At 39.5% G+C, this 17,303-nt stretch overlaps 1 protein-coding gene across 2 annotated transcripts; it reads right to left on the reverse strand.

The window, feature by feature from the left end:
• Nucleotides 1-3,091: 3,091 nt before the first annotated feature.
• ttk (ttk protein kinase) lies at nucleotides 3,092-16,601 on the reverse strand. 2 transcript variants are annotated; one of them, XM_080745581.1, is made up of 25 exons: nucleotides 16,507-16,601; nucleotides 15,592-15,676; nucleotides 15,156-15,378; nucleotides 14,887-14,993; nucleotides 14,649-14,792; nucleotides 14,471-14,555; nucleotides 14,051-14,129; nucleotides 13,532-13,641; nucleotides 13,211-13,295; nucleotides 12,601-12,715; nucleotides 12,038-12,260; nucleotides 11,383-11,489; nucleotides 10,754-10,903; nucleotides 10,337-10,485; nucleotides 10,009-10,154; nucleotides 9,505-9,625; nucleotides 9,294-9,386; nucleotides 8,548-8,705; nucleotides 6,828-6,979; nucleotides 6,063-6,187; nucleotides 5,756-5,830; nucleotides 5,418-5,594; nucleotides 4,611-4,707; nucleotides 3,323-3,408; nucleotides 3,092-3,224 (listed from the first exon to the last, which is right to left on the reverse strand). In XM_080745581.1, exons 2-25 carry the CDS (start codon nucleotides 15,674-15,676, stop codon nucleotides 3,150-3,152), a joined length of 2,967 nt encoding a protein of 988 aa, XP_080601707.1. In that variant the 5' UTR covers nucleotides 16,507-16,601; the 3' UTR covers nucleotides 3,092-3,149. The 2 variants fall into 2 exon arrangements, with proteins under 2 accessions (XP_080601707.1, XP_080601706.1); XM_080745580.1 differs by having other exon boundaries at nucleotides 14,471-14,792.
• Between the last annotated feature and the right edge of the window lie 702 nt (nucleotides 16,602-17,303).

Below are 17,303 nucleotides of genomic sequence, written 5' to 3' on the forward strand. Positions count from 1 at the left end.
TAAAACCTTTTTTTGGGGTCCCACTGGCACCTTCTATCCTCACAAAGTCCTATTTCTGACCGTTGTGTCTTTCTCTGGTTTTGGGCAGACAGAGATGAAAAGCTTTCCACGGGTTCTCAGAACAGTGCTGTTCTGAGAGTTGACGAGAGTGACGTCACTCTCGGATTCCCGTTTTTTTTTCAGTCAAAAAAAAAAAAAAAAAATCAAAAAAACTTTTTTTTTCAAAACTTTTTTTTTTTCAAAAAAATGCAAAACTGCATTGCATTGCAAAAAAAAAGTTTTTGAAGTCCAAAATTTTACTTCAAATTTTTTTTTTCAAAACTTTTCAAAAAAAAAAATTCAAAACATTTTTTTTCAAAAATAATTTTTTTCATTTTTTTTTCAAAAAACTTTTTTTTTTCAAAAAACTTTTTTTTTTCAAAAAACTTTTTTTTTCCAAAAAACTCAGTTAGTCTGTTCTTGAGAGACTACTATGTCAGTGGTGCTCAAACCTTTTCATGTGAAGGACCCCCAAAATTATATTTATTTTGCCACGGACCCCCATTTCAAAATATCTAGTTCCAGGGACCACCCAGAAGCAAATTCTGAGTTACAAACGTTCGCTTTGAAAATAGACATATTCAAAGATTTGCACACATTTTCACGACTTTTTCAAAAATAGCAGATCTACAAGCTCACAGCGCGGCACTCGGTGCCGCGCTGTGAGCTTGTATATCTGCTATTTTTCACTGGTTAAAGCATTCAATAATTCTAGGCCTAAATGGGTTAACTAAAATAATTCCCAATCCCCCTCGGCCCGAACACCCCACTAGATGCGCCCCTGAGCAAACAGAGGCCGTTTTGGTATTGCAGCTGGAGAGCCTCATTATAGTAGAGCTAGAACAAACAAAAAGAATGAGTGTTTTTTGAGGGTTAAAACCTGTCTAAGACTCAATTTTGAGCATATATTTATACAAAAAATATAGTTTTAAAAGCATGGTGTAGGCCCTTTAAGATCACCAGTTCAGTGGTCTTTCTTGTGGGTAGGGTGCCCTGAGACTGGCAGGTTCGGGTTCAATCCCTGGTGGAGTCAAGACCATAAGACTGGTACACATGCCTCCCTGCTTGGCACTCAGCATTATGGGTTGGATGGGGCCTCGTCCCTGCACATCATATTAGCATCATTTCCAGGGATGTACTGTACTCCAAGCTTTAGGAGATACTACTTGGATCACTAGTAATAAATTAAATAGAAATGTATTAAATGCCAATATACACTTTATTGTTGTGGGAGAAACACTGACCTTATGAATCAGGAGAATGATTTCCTAATGATTCAGTTCAGTTATCAAATAGTATATTTGAAACATTTTGTATGGCAAAGTTCAATAACAGCTATCCTATGGCGGATCTTGTTTTAATACAATCATTTGGAACATGTTATTTTTCATAAGAATAAAAAGTTAAACCTCAGTAAAAGTAATTTCTGAATATACAAGCTTATAATCTATAACAAATAAAAGTTTCATTAAGATAACACGTAAAGAAAACTAGTTTAATAGTCATTTACAGGTCAGATACAGATCATGTAAATCTAAACAAAATACAACAAATTACTATAACATAACACTAATAGTGTTACATAGTTTTAGAACAAAATGAAACTGTCTTGAAGAAATAACCACCAGCATAAAAATATGACAATAAAATATATAGTAATACATGTGTAAAAAAGATGTTATTGCAGTTTTTGTTGCCCCCCATCTTCTGAGTTGCCCCCATCTTCTGTTATTACTGTACAAAAGCATTATACAACCTGTTCTGTTGTACTGCTCTGCATGTTTCTTCACCATACTGTCCATACCTAACAGAAACAAACTTTACAGTATTACCTGTATTGCTTCCAAGATCATTGGACTTCCCACACCCACACTGTCTGATATGAACGGGAAGGCCATTACACACTTAGCACTCTCAATAACAAGTGACACTGACCATCCTCTGCATTGCCACTTTGACCTAATGCCATCTGGGCGAAGATACAGAACCTTGGCGTGGCACAAAGTTCGGTTTAAAAGGAGTTTTGTCCCCTCAGCCATTGCTGCACTTAACAATCTGCTTAACAATTGCCCCCGTCGCTAAGAGGGTCTTTTCTGTGTACAGTGGGGTACTGATGACTTGTCTTTATGTGATTTGTTGTGTTGTCTTTTTGGCTATGTGTTGTTTCTTGTTTGAACAGACTGTGAAGACAAATTTCCCTTTGGGGACAATAAAGATTATTATTAGTGGTTAGGCAGCTCCCTCCAGGATGGGAAGGCAAATGGGAGACAAAATAGGAAGTGGACTCTTTTTCTTTTGTTCTTTATTGGAAAAAAAAAGCAGACATGTAAGTTTATATGATTAACTCAGTTAGCGCCGGGCGACTTTACGAGCGACTAGTTCACTATGGCGTTTGGTGCCGAGCGACTCGGAGCGACTTTTATATAAAAGCATTGTTTAAGCTTTTAATATGTGTTTATAGACGGAGCGAAATGGTTAGCTTACCTCAGCTAATGTCCACACGTAAACCGTGAAAAAAAAGGATACGATTATGACGTCACCTTTAAACCAGGGCTTCCTGTTGACAACAGGCCTCTGCTAGCGTTAGCCTCAATGCAACCATCCGACCCTCATGTAGCTTCACTAGGTCGGATTTTGATTCTGAAACTTTCTGTGTGGCATCTATATACGTCCCGATGCCCATACCAATGGTGGTTTGAGACGATCAAGCACGAATTGAACAGTATTGAGCTGAAATGGTGACCGGCGGCCCGTCCATGTTAAGTCAATGAGGACCAAGTCAGCGTCTCATCCTGTTATGTGGATTTAAACAGGCTTAACATGGGACCATGTCAGTGTATGGTGTATGGTGGTCTCTAGTGGTCATCTGGTGGTATGGTATGATGAACGTGCATTCGTTAAGGTGGTCTGGTTAAGGTGGTCTGGGGGGATACAAAATAGCTATTTCCTGGCGTTATAAGCGCACATTCATATTCATATTTTGGAAATCTGGCCCTGTATGAGTTAATCTATTATCTTGTTTATCTGCCAAAAAACAATAAAGAAATTTGTAAAAAAAAATATATAGGAAGTGAAACGTAGTGGAAATTGGAAATAGGAAGCATAATCTTCTATGACTGATGACTTGACTTCACACATTCCGCAACATCCAGCTTCCTTCCACTGTTGCACATTCTTGCCAAGTTCTGTTAAGTGAGAATAAGTAAGAATAAGAGAATAAGTCAAAGAAAAAGATCGCAAGCTACAAAAATGAAAGTATATTCTTTTCGTTCCACCAACTTACATTAGCAGCTCTGACAATGCTGTTTGGAGACTGGAGGGCTGCTAGGTCATTGAGTATTTTCTTAAGATCGCTGTTGTATGGACGTTCTGAAGAAGAGGAGAAAATCTGTTTTTAAGTAAACCTGGAGCCAGTTGCACCACCAGAACATAAGTTCTGCCCTAAGTTAGGGAGTAAAGTCGTAACTAGAGGCTTACTAACTACTAGTTAGTTTGTAACTAAGTGAGTTACTAACGTGTGTTGCACCACGACTGCTTATGGCATAACGTAACTAGTAATGCGTAAACGGTTCTTAAAATAATGTGCAGTCACATAAAATGACGTCATAGCTCCCGAATCCAATGAAAACAAACTGTTTCTAGTAAGGAAGTAAAGCTTGTATCGTCTTTTGTCAACAGAGAGCTCCGTCTCTCCACTGGCATGTACAAAGTCATTGATACGCGTGCACAGGGCGAGCGCATTTGAATGTATGACAAATTATATAGGCCCTCATACATTGTGCGCCATTGCGAAGTATAGCAGACACATTGTGCGCTTGTAGATTGGTTATTTTCAAATGGACAAAATGTATATAGGGCTTAATGTATTTTTTAAACAGATGGGTCGTTCATTGTTGAATTCAATTAAATAGACGATAAAATGCTGTCTGCCATGTTAGTAGTAGTAGGTGTAGTTGCTCTACTCCTATAGAGACTAAGGTTACTTAGTAAGGACTTAGTGCTGCCCAAAGGCTGGTGTAAATATTTAGTAGTTACTTAGAGTTACGTTAGAACAAATTTGTGTGGTGCAACAGCTGAAATTCTAGTAATGCGTATGTCTTGACTTGCCATTTACATTACAACTAGGCTAAGTTTTAACTTAATGGTGCAACGCCGTCCAGATGTATAGTAAGACGCTGTCACGTGTCAAAAATAGCCAATGTACAATCTCACAACTCACAAGGCATCATAATGTGAAGTGTTGTGAGTTATAGATCTGCTATTCTTGTCACACACCTCTACTGTATGTAAGGCCAGCAAATAAACACCAGCATAAAAATATGACAATATATAGTAATATATGTGTAAGAAATATGTTATTGCAGTTTAGTGGTTAGGCAGCTCCCTCCAGGATGGGAAGGCAAATGGGAGACAAAATAGGAAGTGGAACGTAGTGGAAATTGGAAGTAGGGAAGCGGCTATGTTTGAAAAAAGACAAATCTTCTGTTATGGCTCAAAATACTTTGAAACGGGGGTCTGCGGCCAAATCAATTTCAAATGTGAATGCAAGTGTTGTGTACTGTACTTTATACCTGGCTCAGGCGATGCCTGTGGTTGAAGTTGAATATACGGATGGTCTAGAAGTTCAGCAATGGATACCCTTTCTCTGGGATCTCTTACCAAGCATCTCTGGCAGAATCAACCAGAAGATAAAATGTAAAACAAAAGCAGTTATGTCTACATCAACACCAGCTATTATCTACATCTACACAGACATACAGTACACGTCTGTGGGGAAAAAAATAAAATAAATTGGAGCCCTTGTTGGATCAGTGTGTAATCGTAGAAGATGGTTAACCATTTGTGTGCACTGTTAATGAATATATGTCTATATACACTTTTGTACATGCATAGATTTTAAACTATGACCCGACTTTCACTCTGTATGAGTTTCACTTTACCAGGCATTTAAGGCTGTCATGGGCATGGCAGAGACGATATTTAGTGATTTTCCACAGGTGATTGACCATTCTGACAACCTATTTCTTTAAGCTCATGCCAATTATTGAAGTCTTTACGATGGGTAGACCGTTTGATCACATCAGAAATATTGGGAGTCTACAAAATGTATATCTCTTTTGTATCACTGATAGTATTTACCTGAATATAGCGTGACCGATTCGTGATTTTGTACAACATGTTGGTTTCATACTTCTTAGTTCATAACATATGGTCATGGAGTCTTATAACTGCTTGATACATGCTCCAATATTTGCTGTTGGACCAGATGAAGATCCTAATGTGTGGGTCCAAACATGTATTCTTTAAATGTATATTCTTAAATATATCAAAGACTGATGCGTCATCCACAGATTTATACAAGAGACATCAACTCTCACCTTCAATACATCCAGCAGATCCTTCTCTGGAATGTCAGGAAATTCAATTTCAAATGAGGGATCGGTGATGGCATGCAGCTTGCTAATCTGATTGGTGATGCTTTGGAATGGCGTCTTCCCATAGGTCATGCAGTACAGGATACATCCAAGAGACCACACGTCACCTTTAGGGCTGATCTGAGGGTCCAAAAATGAAATCTACGCTGTATTTCTGTACTGGTTCTCAATGTTAAGTGCAGGAAACCCCTAGGGTCCTTGTGGGGGTTCAATTAATCATTGAAAATTAGATGGATTCAGAACCTGCACTCTTTTCCAAATAGGTTGTTGAATACGAGTACCTTGGAGGTCGCTTTCCCGTGTTTGGATGACGTATAACGTATAGCTTCAGGTGGCATATAGTTGATTGTTCCAACCTATGTTTGGCAAACAAGAATATTTAGTGGATGTCACAATAACTGTCAAAACCTAGAGAGCATTGTTGGAAATAAAAGTGGTACAATAATGTGAGTAGCAGCTTCTTTTGTACATACATCAAATATACAGCAATGATAAAAGGATTGCATTTTCACCCAAAACAACAATAAAACATAGGATAAAGACAGTATAAGAAAGCATTGTTGTCTTTAAGATAAAGAAAGGGCTTACTTGGGAGTCTTTCATAATGCTTGTCGCATCTGGTTGGATTTGGTTAGCTATGCCAAAATCAATCAACTTCAGGGAAGCATTCACGATGACAAAATTGGCTGGCTTCAAGTCGCTATGGACAATTCCTGTAAAGAACACAGATGATACATTACAATTATTTAATTAAGGATTTGCTAATATACATCTCCAGCTCAATGGCCTTGTGGTTACAGTGTCCGCCCTGAGACTGAAAGGTGGGGGTTCGATCCTCAGCCTGGTCATACCAAAGACGGGACCCAGTGCCTCCCTGCTTGGCACTCAGCATCAAGGGTTAGATTGGGGCTAAGTCCCTGTGACATACTAGCATCATGTTCTTGTTCAGGGGTGTAAATACATACATACATACATGCATGTATGTATGCTGTGTCTCAACGGTGCACTGTGGAATCGTGTGGATGGAAGGTTTGAAAATGTGCCTGGCATTGACATGTTAAATGTTCTCACAAGTTCAACAATGCTTTCTATTGCCCCATTCTAACTTTCCATGAAGAGAAAGGCAGTAATTTATAAGCACATGTCTGAACTATTCACATCCCACCTTTGAGACAGTGTGAGCAGACAGAAATTATACCATCTTAAAATGAGCATTAGTGAGGAGTCTGAGGACCAATAATATCAAGAGTGCAAATAGGTGAAGTGTTCCTTATATGTTTTTCAAAGAAAAAGAAGAACAGAGGGAAAGGGAGAGCTAGAGAGAGAGAGGGAAGAAGATGGAGAGTTCCCGACCATGTTTATGGATGGTGCTGACTGCCTCCAACATGTTCTTCCAGTAATACTTCCTCTCTAGTTGGTTAACAGTCTTGCGGTTCTTCAACCACGTGTTCAAGTCCAGGTTGCCACACTCCATCAGCATGTAGATGTAACTGTTTGTTATCTCACTGCAATTACAAGCAAAACATGATTTTCATCAGGAATTCATATGTATCCCATCTATAGTATTTTATATTTACTAAAGACCTTGAGAGACATGGAGAATATATAACAATTTAACACTTATTTTAACAATTACAATCTCTTACACTCCAATAAATTTGCCTATAATTGCGACCGAAGGTTGCAGTATACCATGAGAAATGTCGTAGCCTGTCCTTCCTTCTGTCCTTCCTTCCGTACAGGAAGTGGTGTCACATGACATCACCTCATCAAAGATCAAACCCTGGATATTCATACTGTCACTGTGACATCACAGGTGACATCACTGTGACAGTCCATATATTGGTATTTTTATGCCCATATATGAAAATCCCTGATGTCATTGATATACAGTATATCACTGGCCAGATGGCAAAGGCATGGCCCATATCTGTGCGGCTGGTTCAGATAGGGATCTCCATGTATGGGCATAAAATATATGGATACATATCTTACAATAAATGCGATAATTCTCCGCATGTATTTATGTGTGTATGTAATCCGCGTATCTCGAGAACCGTTCGATTAGGCACGCGCGTTCCCCGCCGCAGCGCGGAGTGCAGTGCCCGGCCTCGACCAGACCCCAATGCTCGGTTTTCCGAAACCGGCGTGAAACGTTCGGAATCTCAATCTCCGTATGCGGAGCTGATTGTTGACATCAGGCTGTTCTGGAGGAAACCGGTGCAATCGCTGACTCATTGTGACATCACTTCATAAAAGGCTCTCACATCACGTACCCCACATGAATCCCCCTATCTCGAGAACCGTTCGTCCCAACGATTTTAAATTCGGGCGTGCATGATCCGTGCACTATGAATTACATGGAAGTCTATGGAGACAGATGGCAAATGGGAGTTCGAAGGTATTTTCAAAAGACGGAGTGTGAGTTAAGGACATTATTAAGGATATTATGTTATCAATATTAAAGACATATTATCTGGGAATGCCCATATTTGGTAATGCCCATATATGGACATCATTTGTCATGGTCACATGTCACCCTGAGGTGTCTTACTACTATGGATTACATGGTGAAGCTGAACTGTCGAACTCGAAGAATAGAGATCGGCTGCATCCGAAATTATGTATGCCGCAGGAACTTGCTTTGCCCCCAATCCAACCCTTTGATGCCGAGTGCCAAGCAGAGGCATGGGGTCCCGTTTTTATAATCTTTGGAATGACCCGTCAGGGGAATCTAACCAACCTCCCAATCTCAGGACAGAAACTCCAACCACAAAGCCACTGAGCTTGATCAACATGAACATCCGTCAATTATGCTTCTATTAAACACTGAATGTAATGTTTATTAAACCATTTAATCGGTTTCTGCAAAAAGCTAACAGCTACAGTAATGAAACAGTATCTGTAGTACCTCTGCTATGTCACAAGATGGGGCACTTTCCTAACATTTCGTGTGGTCTCATTAGTATGTCCAAAAGTTGTGCATGCACTCAAATGTTGAAAAGCAGCATATGAATTAGTATGCATTATATGTGTTTTCGGACTCAACCATTGTGTTGTTGTGTGTACTCACTAGTCATACAACTTGATGATTTGGTCACTGTACTGCTGCAGATGGTTCAGATGTTCAATCTCATTCTTGTAACTTTCCACAGTCGGAGCGTCAGCCTCCTCCAGGTTCACGTACTTCACAGCAAACAGCTGTTTTTTGTGATCCAGAACCTGGTAAACCTGAGAGAATAGAACAATACAAGAACAGATAAATAAGTGACAAACAGACATGATATAGAGAAATAACTTGTGAATTAATTATGCAATGTTTCACATTCATCTTGAAGTTTGTCATCTCCGTATATTTGGGCAACCGTTCAGCCCAATCTGAACTTCATTGACTTCCAGTATGAAATTAAAGTACGGTATTAAAGTAAGATTTCCTAAAGTTCTTAAACACATGTTAAATATTTGGGGATATACTTCCCTACTGCCTGGCAGTGCAAACAAGACATTTGGTGGTCGTAAAAATAATGTCAGGGGTAAATATAGGGCAGCTCTTTTTTATTTTCTTTGTCACGTCAACTCATTAGAAATATCTCACCTTGGGGCGCCCGCTGGCCTGGTGGTCAAGGCGCGTACCATATACTAGGCTATGATGCCTGCTGGCGTCGCCGGTTCGATTCCCGATCCGGACGACCTTTGCCACATGTCATTCCCCATCTCTCTCCCCATTTCCTGTCAGTCTACTGTCCTATCGAATAAAGGCATAAAAAGCCCAAAAACAAATCTTAAAAAAAAAAAAATATATATATATATATATATCACCTTGCTAGAGCCGCCTCGTCCAATCATCTTCAGGATGAAGAACTGCTTGCCCTTAATGGTGATGGATTCATTTGACAAAGAAGTGACGGAAGCCTAGAAAGAAATACACATATATAATGTTAATTTCATAAGAAATTCAAATGAGACAATGCCCCTCCGATGAGTGTTATCACCAACTATTTCTTCAGAGTCAAAAGAAACTTGGATCTACCTGTGGGGCTTGGGTGCATGACGCCTGATGGAGAGCTTTGGGGGGGTTCTGGGCAGGGCCAGATGCGTGTGCTGTAGAGGGAGTCACTTCAGGGTTCCTCTTTACTACTGGAGTGATGTAGCTGGGGACGGGAGGACAGACAGTTCTGATGCCTGATTTACACTTTGTCAAGTGCCAAAAATAGCCTACCCACAAGCTCACACTGCATTGTGACTTGTAGATCTGCTTGTGGAACAAGAAATATTTTTTTTCTAGGGTGGCTACAGAAAGGTTAAAGCACGATATTCAAATAATGATTGCTATAGAGCAGGGGTTCTCAAACTCTTTTATACCACAACCCATATTATGAGGGATAACATTTTCAGGGGGAGCTTAAATTTTATATTGTTCCAGTTCCAATTATGTCAGCTTTTCTTTGTTACATTAAATGTAATCTGATTATTCTACCCTTTTATTTTCAAAAGGCGACTTGTCAAAGTGAAATTCCTACCATTAGTGGCTTACCTATTATTACCATAGGGGTCTCTGTAGTTGTTAGGAGTCTGGATGACCTGGTGTCTGACTGTGTTCAGTGTGGATGGCAGAGGGGGGCATGGAGTGGGCAGTGAGTCCTGCCGGCATGGAGGTGGTCTGGGATCAGACTTCTTCTCCTAGGAAGAAAACAATTGGGGGATTGTTTCGAGACTAAAATAGATATACACAATTTATTCAACTGTACGATTGAAATGTTGCAGGAATACGCTCCCAGAAACTCAACTCCGAACTGGAGATAAAAACAACAACAACAGATGAACACTGATATGTTTGGTAACCTCCAACTAATGTATCAGACCTCTGGAGAAACATATTGGCTGACAACAGCTGGTATCTTCCACTCTGATGAAGGCTCCTTGCTGACAGGTCGCTTGACAGGTACCCGACCAGGACCAGCACGGTTGCCTCCAGAAGCAGCTACACTCAGTGGATCACTGGTCTGCACAGCTACAATAAGGAAAGGTGGTAAGGATAAAGCTAAATGATAAATAAAAAACATACATACTATCTATAAGATAGATACTAATCACTGTTTTCACATTCAACCACATATGCCCCATTATATATTTAGTCGTACGATGGCATCGCATATGATCAATAAAACATTTTTACTACTTGAACCCCTGTTCTGGGGCAGGGTTAGGGTTACAGTTCAGCAAAAATAGAATGATCAATCAACAACATTCACACTAATTCGAAACCTTGCAGAACTCACCTGCAGGACTCTCCTCCTGCTCAGTGGATAACAACATAAGCTCTTTTTTCCCCAATTTAAGATTGCCTATGGCTGTCTCCAGTAGTTCAACTGGCTTGGCTTTCAATGTCAAGGCTTTGTGTAAAATTGAGGCTGCTTTTCTTGCGTTACCTTATGGGGCACAAGAAGAAAAATGGACAAATGTCATCTGAAATTCAGCATCAATTCAGCAGTTTTGCAACATTGGACAAGATTTTAGATGGGATACGATACTGTTCATGTGTACCGTTTACATGCCTTTTGTAAGCACACGTTGCCATACACAATTGGAAATAATACAAGATAACTAATAATGCAAAATTAATCCAGGCCGGCCCGGTACATTAGTTTATTTGTGGAATACAAAGGCATATTTTAGGGTTGGATCTAAAGATACATTTTAAAATTGTTGTTGGATCTAAATTAAATATCCATTTGCCGTGAGTCGGCCTGCAATATTAACAATGTAAATTATAATATACATATAGTTCTAAACCACCAGTATTTGAGTTTAATGGGGTGTCTATTCAGTAAATCGGCCATATATATAATATACCAGTTAACATATATATATAGAGAGGTATGTTAATGTAATAAAAGGGGTATTCTACCTTGAGAGACTTCAAACTGGGCATGTGCAATGTGAACAAAGGCTAGGGCTTTGCAGTGGGATCTTAGAACTATGAAGTGGTCCTCAGCTTCTTCTGGGTCTTCAATCCTACTTAAAAAGACAGCCATCAACCACACTCAAGCACTCGTGTACACCAGAGACAATATACAGTATAGACAATGTCTTGAATCTAATACTTAACAAGTGCAGCCCACCACCAAGCCCTAAAAATCTCTGCCCAGAAAGGGTCAACCGATAAGGTCATTTGAAAACTGTAAGTTTGGCCTAATGGTGGCATTAAGGAAAGGTCATGGGGTGACCAAAATGCAAACATTGTTTCCTCCTGGGAGAATCGATGTGCACTGCACAGCACAGCACACTTCATGGCAAGCTGGCCATTATGTGCAGGTTGGTGCTTTGCATGGCTTCCTCCGCCATCGGTGTATGAATGTGTGTGTGTGAATGGGTGAATCTAATGCAAAATCTATGTAAAGCACTTTGGATAGAAAGCACCTTATAAATGCACCATTTACCATTTAACTTCCTTGGCCTCTTGGTGGTAATAAATGCAATACAGAAGCATTGATTTAAATTAGATCAATAATACATCGATCTAGGGCCTGATTATAATAGACATATTTCCAATTGATACTCACCCCTTCAGTTCTGCGAATCTGACCAACATCCTGGCATAGCTCTCGTTCTTACTGTATTTCACCATTGGCAGTTTGGCAAATACTTTATCATACCGGTCCTTGAGTTTATTCAAGAAGTTCAAGTCTGTGTGAGGGTTTCCCCTCTTCTCCAGATTACAAAGATATCTCTGACATGACTCGGGGGAATATGAACTGATGATCTGGTTAAAGGTTGAAGTGGTATCTGCAAAAAACAACAGCAATCAAGTCACCACATAATTGATGTAGAATAGATAAGCCAAGATCACATCAGATCAAATAACGAGAAAGTTAAGAGGGTAAGTAAATAGTACAGCTTTAACGTCAGCAGGATAAATATAGTAAGATAACATCAGCTACAACAAAGGCTACCATCACAATAATAGTACAACTCAATACAAGGATGTGGAAATTAAAATCTATAAATACAAAGGGACATTAAATGAAACCGCAGCATCAATTGTGCTCTACTCTCTCACTCTCTGTCCTGTATCCACATGAATGTGCAAGAAGAAAATATCTATAAGTTCTTTGTGGTCTATTACCTTCCATTTTATCAGTGTCTCTCCTGTCCTGTCTGTGTAGCAATGTAGTGGTAGAGTCCACCATTGCCTGGTCCTCGTCCGCCCAAGCCCGGGGATCTGGACTGACATTTGGTGGCTGTGTACACAACATTTGACAGGCTTTATTTATTAGATCACACTTGGTAAGAAAATGTATGTTTAAGATGTGTTTCTATCATATTCAGAATCCGCTTAAAGTACCATAGCAGTCTATTATAAGTCTATACGATAAGTCTACGATTATAAGCACTCACTGCAGTGTATACTTAATAACAAAATAATTTACTGACTGACCAGTCGTGTTGAAACTCTGAGACTTAAGTTGCCATGTACAGGTAATTCACCCTTTACAAAGTCACTCCAACGTTTATGTTATGTTATATTATTTTATATTATAATCTGACATTTTTAATGACAGCTTTAACTAATGTTGACAGAATTATTCTGTTATATTCTGTAATGTCACGGTTTATATGAATTATGTGGCCGATGTTGACAATGACATGTATTAACGATGCAATGACATGTACTAACAATGAATGGTATGGTACGTTAAGCTAGCTTTCCATAAATAGGGTCAGTTTTTACTCACTTTAAGGTGGAAATCACCATCAGCAACAGTTTTCTTGGAGGATGACATTGTGATCATGGCACTAGTACTGGGTCCAGGTGTTTGCCTGAAACATGATGAAACAAAATAAGTCACAAATCTACAAAACTTCCAACTGTCAGAATTTAAATCAGAATTTAAAAACGTGTAATTACTAGATGTGTAATTAAACACAGAGAAATATAATCATTATATTGCAATTCTAATAATTTAAAGGGGAAAATACATTCTCTCACAACGTCTTTGTGGCATGTAGTTACTGCAGCAAAGGTGTAACATGGTCTTTTCACTGTAAACACATACCTAATGAGGCTTTTTGGGATGAATACATTCTCTCTCTTTGAGGACTTCCCCTCACTGTCATCATCATCCGTTTCTGGGATAGAGAAGGGAAGTATGGGAACTCTCCCTGGCTACAAAGCAATGTGTGAGAAGACATTTTGAAAAACTGATTATTTGTTTCATGTCACAATAGAGCACTGAAGTCTGACGTAATTTACACATACTACGTGGGTCGCGTTTTCTCCGCCATTCTGATTTCCAGTAGACATGTTTAATATCTTGTTATATAAGAACTGTGTTCTAAAAATAAAGAAACACTGAAACAAGACTATCAAATGAATGACTGACTATCGTAAAAATTATACAGAGCCACCCCCCTACTATTCCTATGAGACGATTCTAAGATGACCCAATGTTATTCTCCATAGTGAAAATACTTTCATGAGCCAGGGGATGAACGAGTGACGTCAGGACTTTGGTACCATATGAGGAAGCACCAACAAACAATACAAATCCTTCAAATTGGAATAAAACTCTCACCAAGCCAACAGCTCTTTTTTGAGACCCAGTTCTCCTGCCTGGCAGCTGGTCATCCGACAATGCATTCAAGGGTTCTCTCCTGAGGACACGGAAAACCAATGACAAATGTAAAAATGCACAGATTAAAAACAAAACAATAATACCCCATTTAACACAAGACACAATCCCAAGACTGAAATGTATTTTCAGACCATGTCCCAATATGTGATTTTTGAAAAATGGCGCGCGCGCCTGAAGTTCTGAACTGCCTTTACTGAATGTGTGTGACTGTGTGTGCCACACACACTATGCTAGTCTGGCCAATTCAAATACTAATATCTTTAAATTATAACTGCTTTATAATTATAACTTTAACCCCTGCGTTTAACGGATAGATTAATGGATAATTAAAAAAAAAGGAGGATGAAATAAGATTCTTACCCTGAACTGAAAATACCAGGGAGGTGCAACTCGCCTGTCCCGTCCGAGATCCTGCTGACCTTAGAATCACGCACCTTATTGTGGGCTAATTGGGAGAAAAAAAAAACAGAAAAAAATTGTATAAAAAGGTTCATGGAGGCATACACAACCAATAAAACAAGAAGACATAAATCCTGACCTATAATGTTTTCCTTATCCTCAGAACAGGTAAGTTGAGTCTTCCCTGACTGTAGGTTCAGCAAGATAGCTTCCAGAAGTTCTTTTGGTTTAGCATCCTCTTCAATTGCCCTCTGCAATATATGAATGGCTTTCTTTGTGTTGCCTGGAAAAATGAGACAGCAGACATTGAAGCTTTTAGTTCAGTCACAAAAATATTTTTTACAACAAATCATATTTTTCAAGTCTCGCCTCCTTACCATGGGAATGTTCAAACTCTGCATAGGAAATGTGGACAAAGGCAAATTTTGGGCAGTGAGATCTTGCTAAATTGAAGTTTGCTTCGGCCTCATTGACATCTTGGATTCTGAGTGAAGGGGAGATATAAATATGATTTAAAAGCAATACAACCGTTTTTGCAGTGCATGTGCTATGCACTGCAAAAAACCTTCCTACACACCCCTGAAAGTTGTGCTAAAAAATGTACAAATAAGGTGGTGAAACAGTGTAACTATTAATAGTTACTCACGCTTTCAGCTCTGCAAATCTGACCAGCATCTTGGCATAGGTCTCGTTTTCACAGTGCTTTCCCAATGGCATATTGGAGAACACTTTGGTATAAAAGTCTATAACCCTGGACAGATGCTTATGGTCTGCCAGAGGGTCACCTTTCTTCTCCAACTTCGTCAGATATGTGAGACATGCTTCGGGAGAGTTTGAGCTGATGACCTGGTTTATATTGCCAGTGTCATCTGTAAGAAAACAGAGGTGTGTCAGAAACATTTGTCAGGCTACAACAACCGGGTTCATTTCACTTTACTGGAAGAAACGCTATAGCCTTGGATCAAGACTGTCATAGTCTACATTTCATACTAGTCTCGATACTGACTGTCAGACGAGACTTGAACAAGCCTAGAACAGCTCGGGTCTACTCCAGACAGAGACATCGGGACACATATTGTTACCTTCGTTGAGAGACTGCCTAATTTTGTCAAGTTTTAGACGAAGTTTGTCAAGCTGATGCCTCCTATCCGTGTCTGGTTCCTCCATCTGAAAGCGATAAAAAGACTCTTTAGGAGGACCAGTAGTGTACAATAAAATTAATTAAAAAATAAGCATAAAATAAAAGAAGTGCAGTGAGTTCAAACTGAGCAGCTCACAGAAATGTAAAGCATCTGTTTAACTTGCTAGCTTGTAGATATGCCATTTTTGAAAATGTGCAAATCTTAATATATGTATTTTTTTTTTTATCTCCATTTCGGAACCCCTCCCTCCGCTATCCCTCTCCCCTTTCCCTATAGCGGAGGGAGAGGTTCCGAAAGGAGCTAGTATTTTGAAGTGAACATATTTAACTTAAATCTTTGCTTCTGGGGGTCCCTGTAAGAAAATATTTTCTGATGGCCAAATAGGCTACATATAATTCTGGGGGTCCTTGACATGAAATAGTTTGAGCACCAGCACCACTGATATAGAAGACTGAGAACAGAACAGTAGAAGACATTTATAGGATCGGGTTCTCGGGTCAGAATTCATCAAAACGGATAACATGGCAGCATGACAGCCTACTATAACAGCACAGCAAGGCAGAACAGCGAAAGTGTATTTATATACTTCATAATTTATAAGTCATCCAGGTGATCCCGATCTACTACCACCACATCAAATCACTGGGGTTAACTTAGTTTAGCAGCTAACCGTGGTAACTAACGTAGCTAGTTGCTAACGTAGCTAGTTACCACGGTCTACTGTAGCTATGTTAGCAAAATAGCTCCCAACTGTCTCTCGAAGAAAAGTGGATCCAACGTATCTGCAAATCTGAAAATGACAGTAATGACGCGACATATTGACGGAAAGGACATTCGAACAAAAATCCTCCTCACCGTGTTTCTTTTTTGCAAACTAAAATAATATGCGAACAATGGTGATCTATGAGTCTGACCGATCGTCCATCTGTTTTGTTTTAAACAACTTTCAAAACTGCCACTTCCGCCTGCGTTGTGATCTCATTGGACGGTTACGGTACTGACGTTCAGGTTGCGTTACTTACGTAGCAGCGTGTCTGTGACGTGGTCAAATAAACACACTTTTTTTAATATATTTTATTTTCAATTAAATACTGTATATAAAATGTGATATATGAAAAGGGTCCCATTTAACTTTAATTAAAGCTGAGAGAAAGCAATGCATTCACATGATTTACAGACATGCAAGCACAGCCTGCACGTAGGGCGAGAACAGAAGCGTTTGTTTCCCTGTAGTATATTTGTAATAACATGAAGCCCACTGAAAGAGACAGAGCGAAGCGATCTTATTGCCCATATAAACAAGGGAGAATAATTCGGTTTCAGAGCCTAATCCACAGCTGTGCTTAACAGTACAGCTGGTCCCCGCATTTCGTCAGAGAGAGACAGAGACAGACAGACAGACAGACAGACAGACAGACAGACAGACAGACAGACAGACAGACATGAGACAGTGACGTGGATGCATAGCGTGGATGTCCTTTCCTTCTTGTTTGGCTCCTCCGCTTAGTTCCTGTTTCCAATGGTGTTGACAGCAGCAAAACGATTCCTAAATGTTGTGGACGTCACTGGAGAGGATCTTGATAGTGTGTTGAGAGAAGAATTCATGGAGGCTCAGACTCAAGGTCTGGGTCGCTGAGTGGACAATGTATATG

Source organism: Nannobrachium achirus (genome assembly GCF_963921795.1).
Source record: "Nannobrachium achirus genome assembly, chromosome: 2".
Taxonomy (NCBI): Eukaryota; Metazoa; Chordata; class Actinopteri; order Myctophiformes; family Myctophidae; genus Nannobrachium; species Nannobrachium achirus.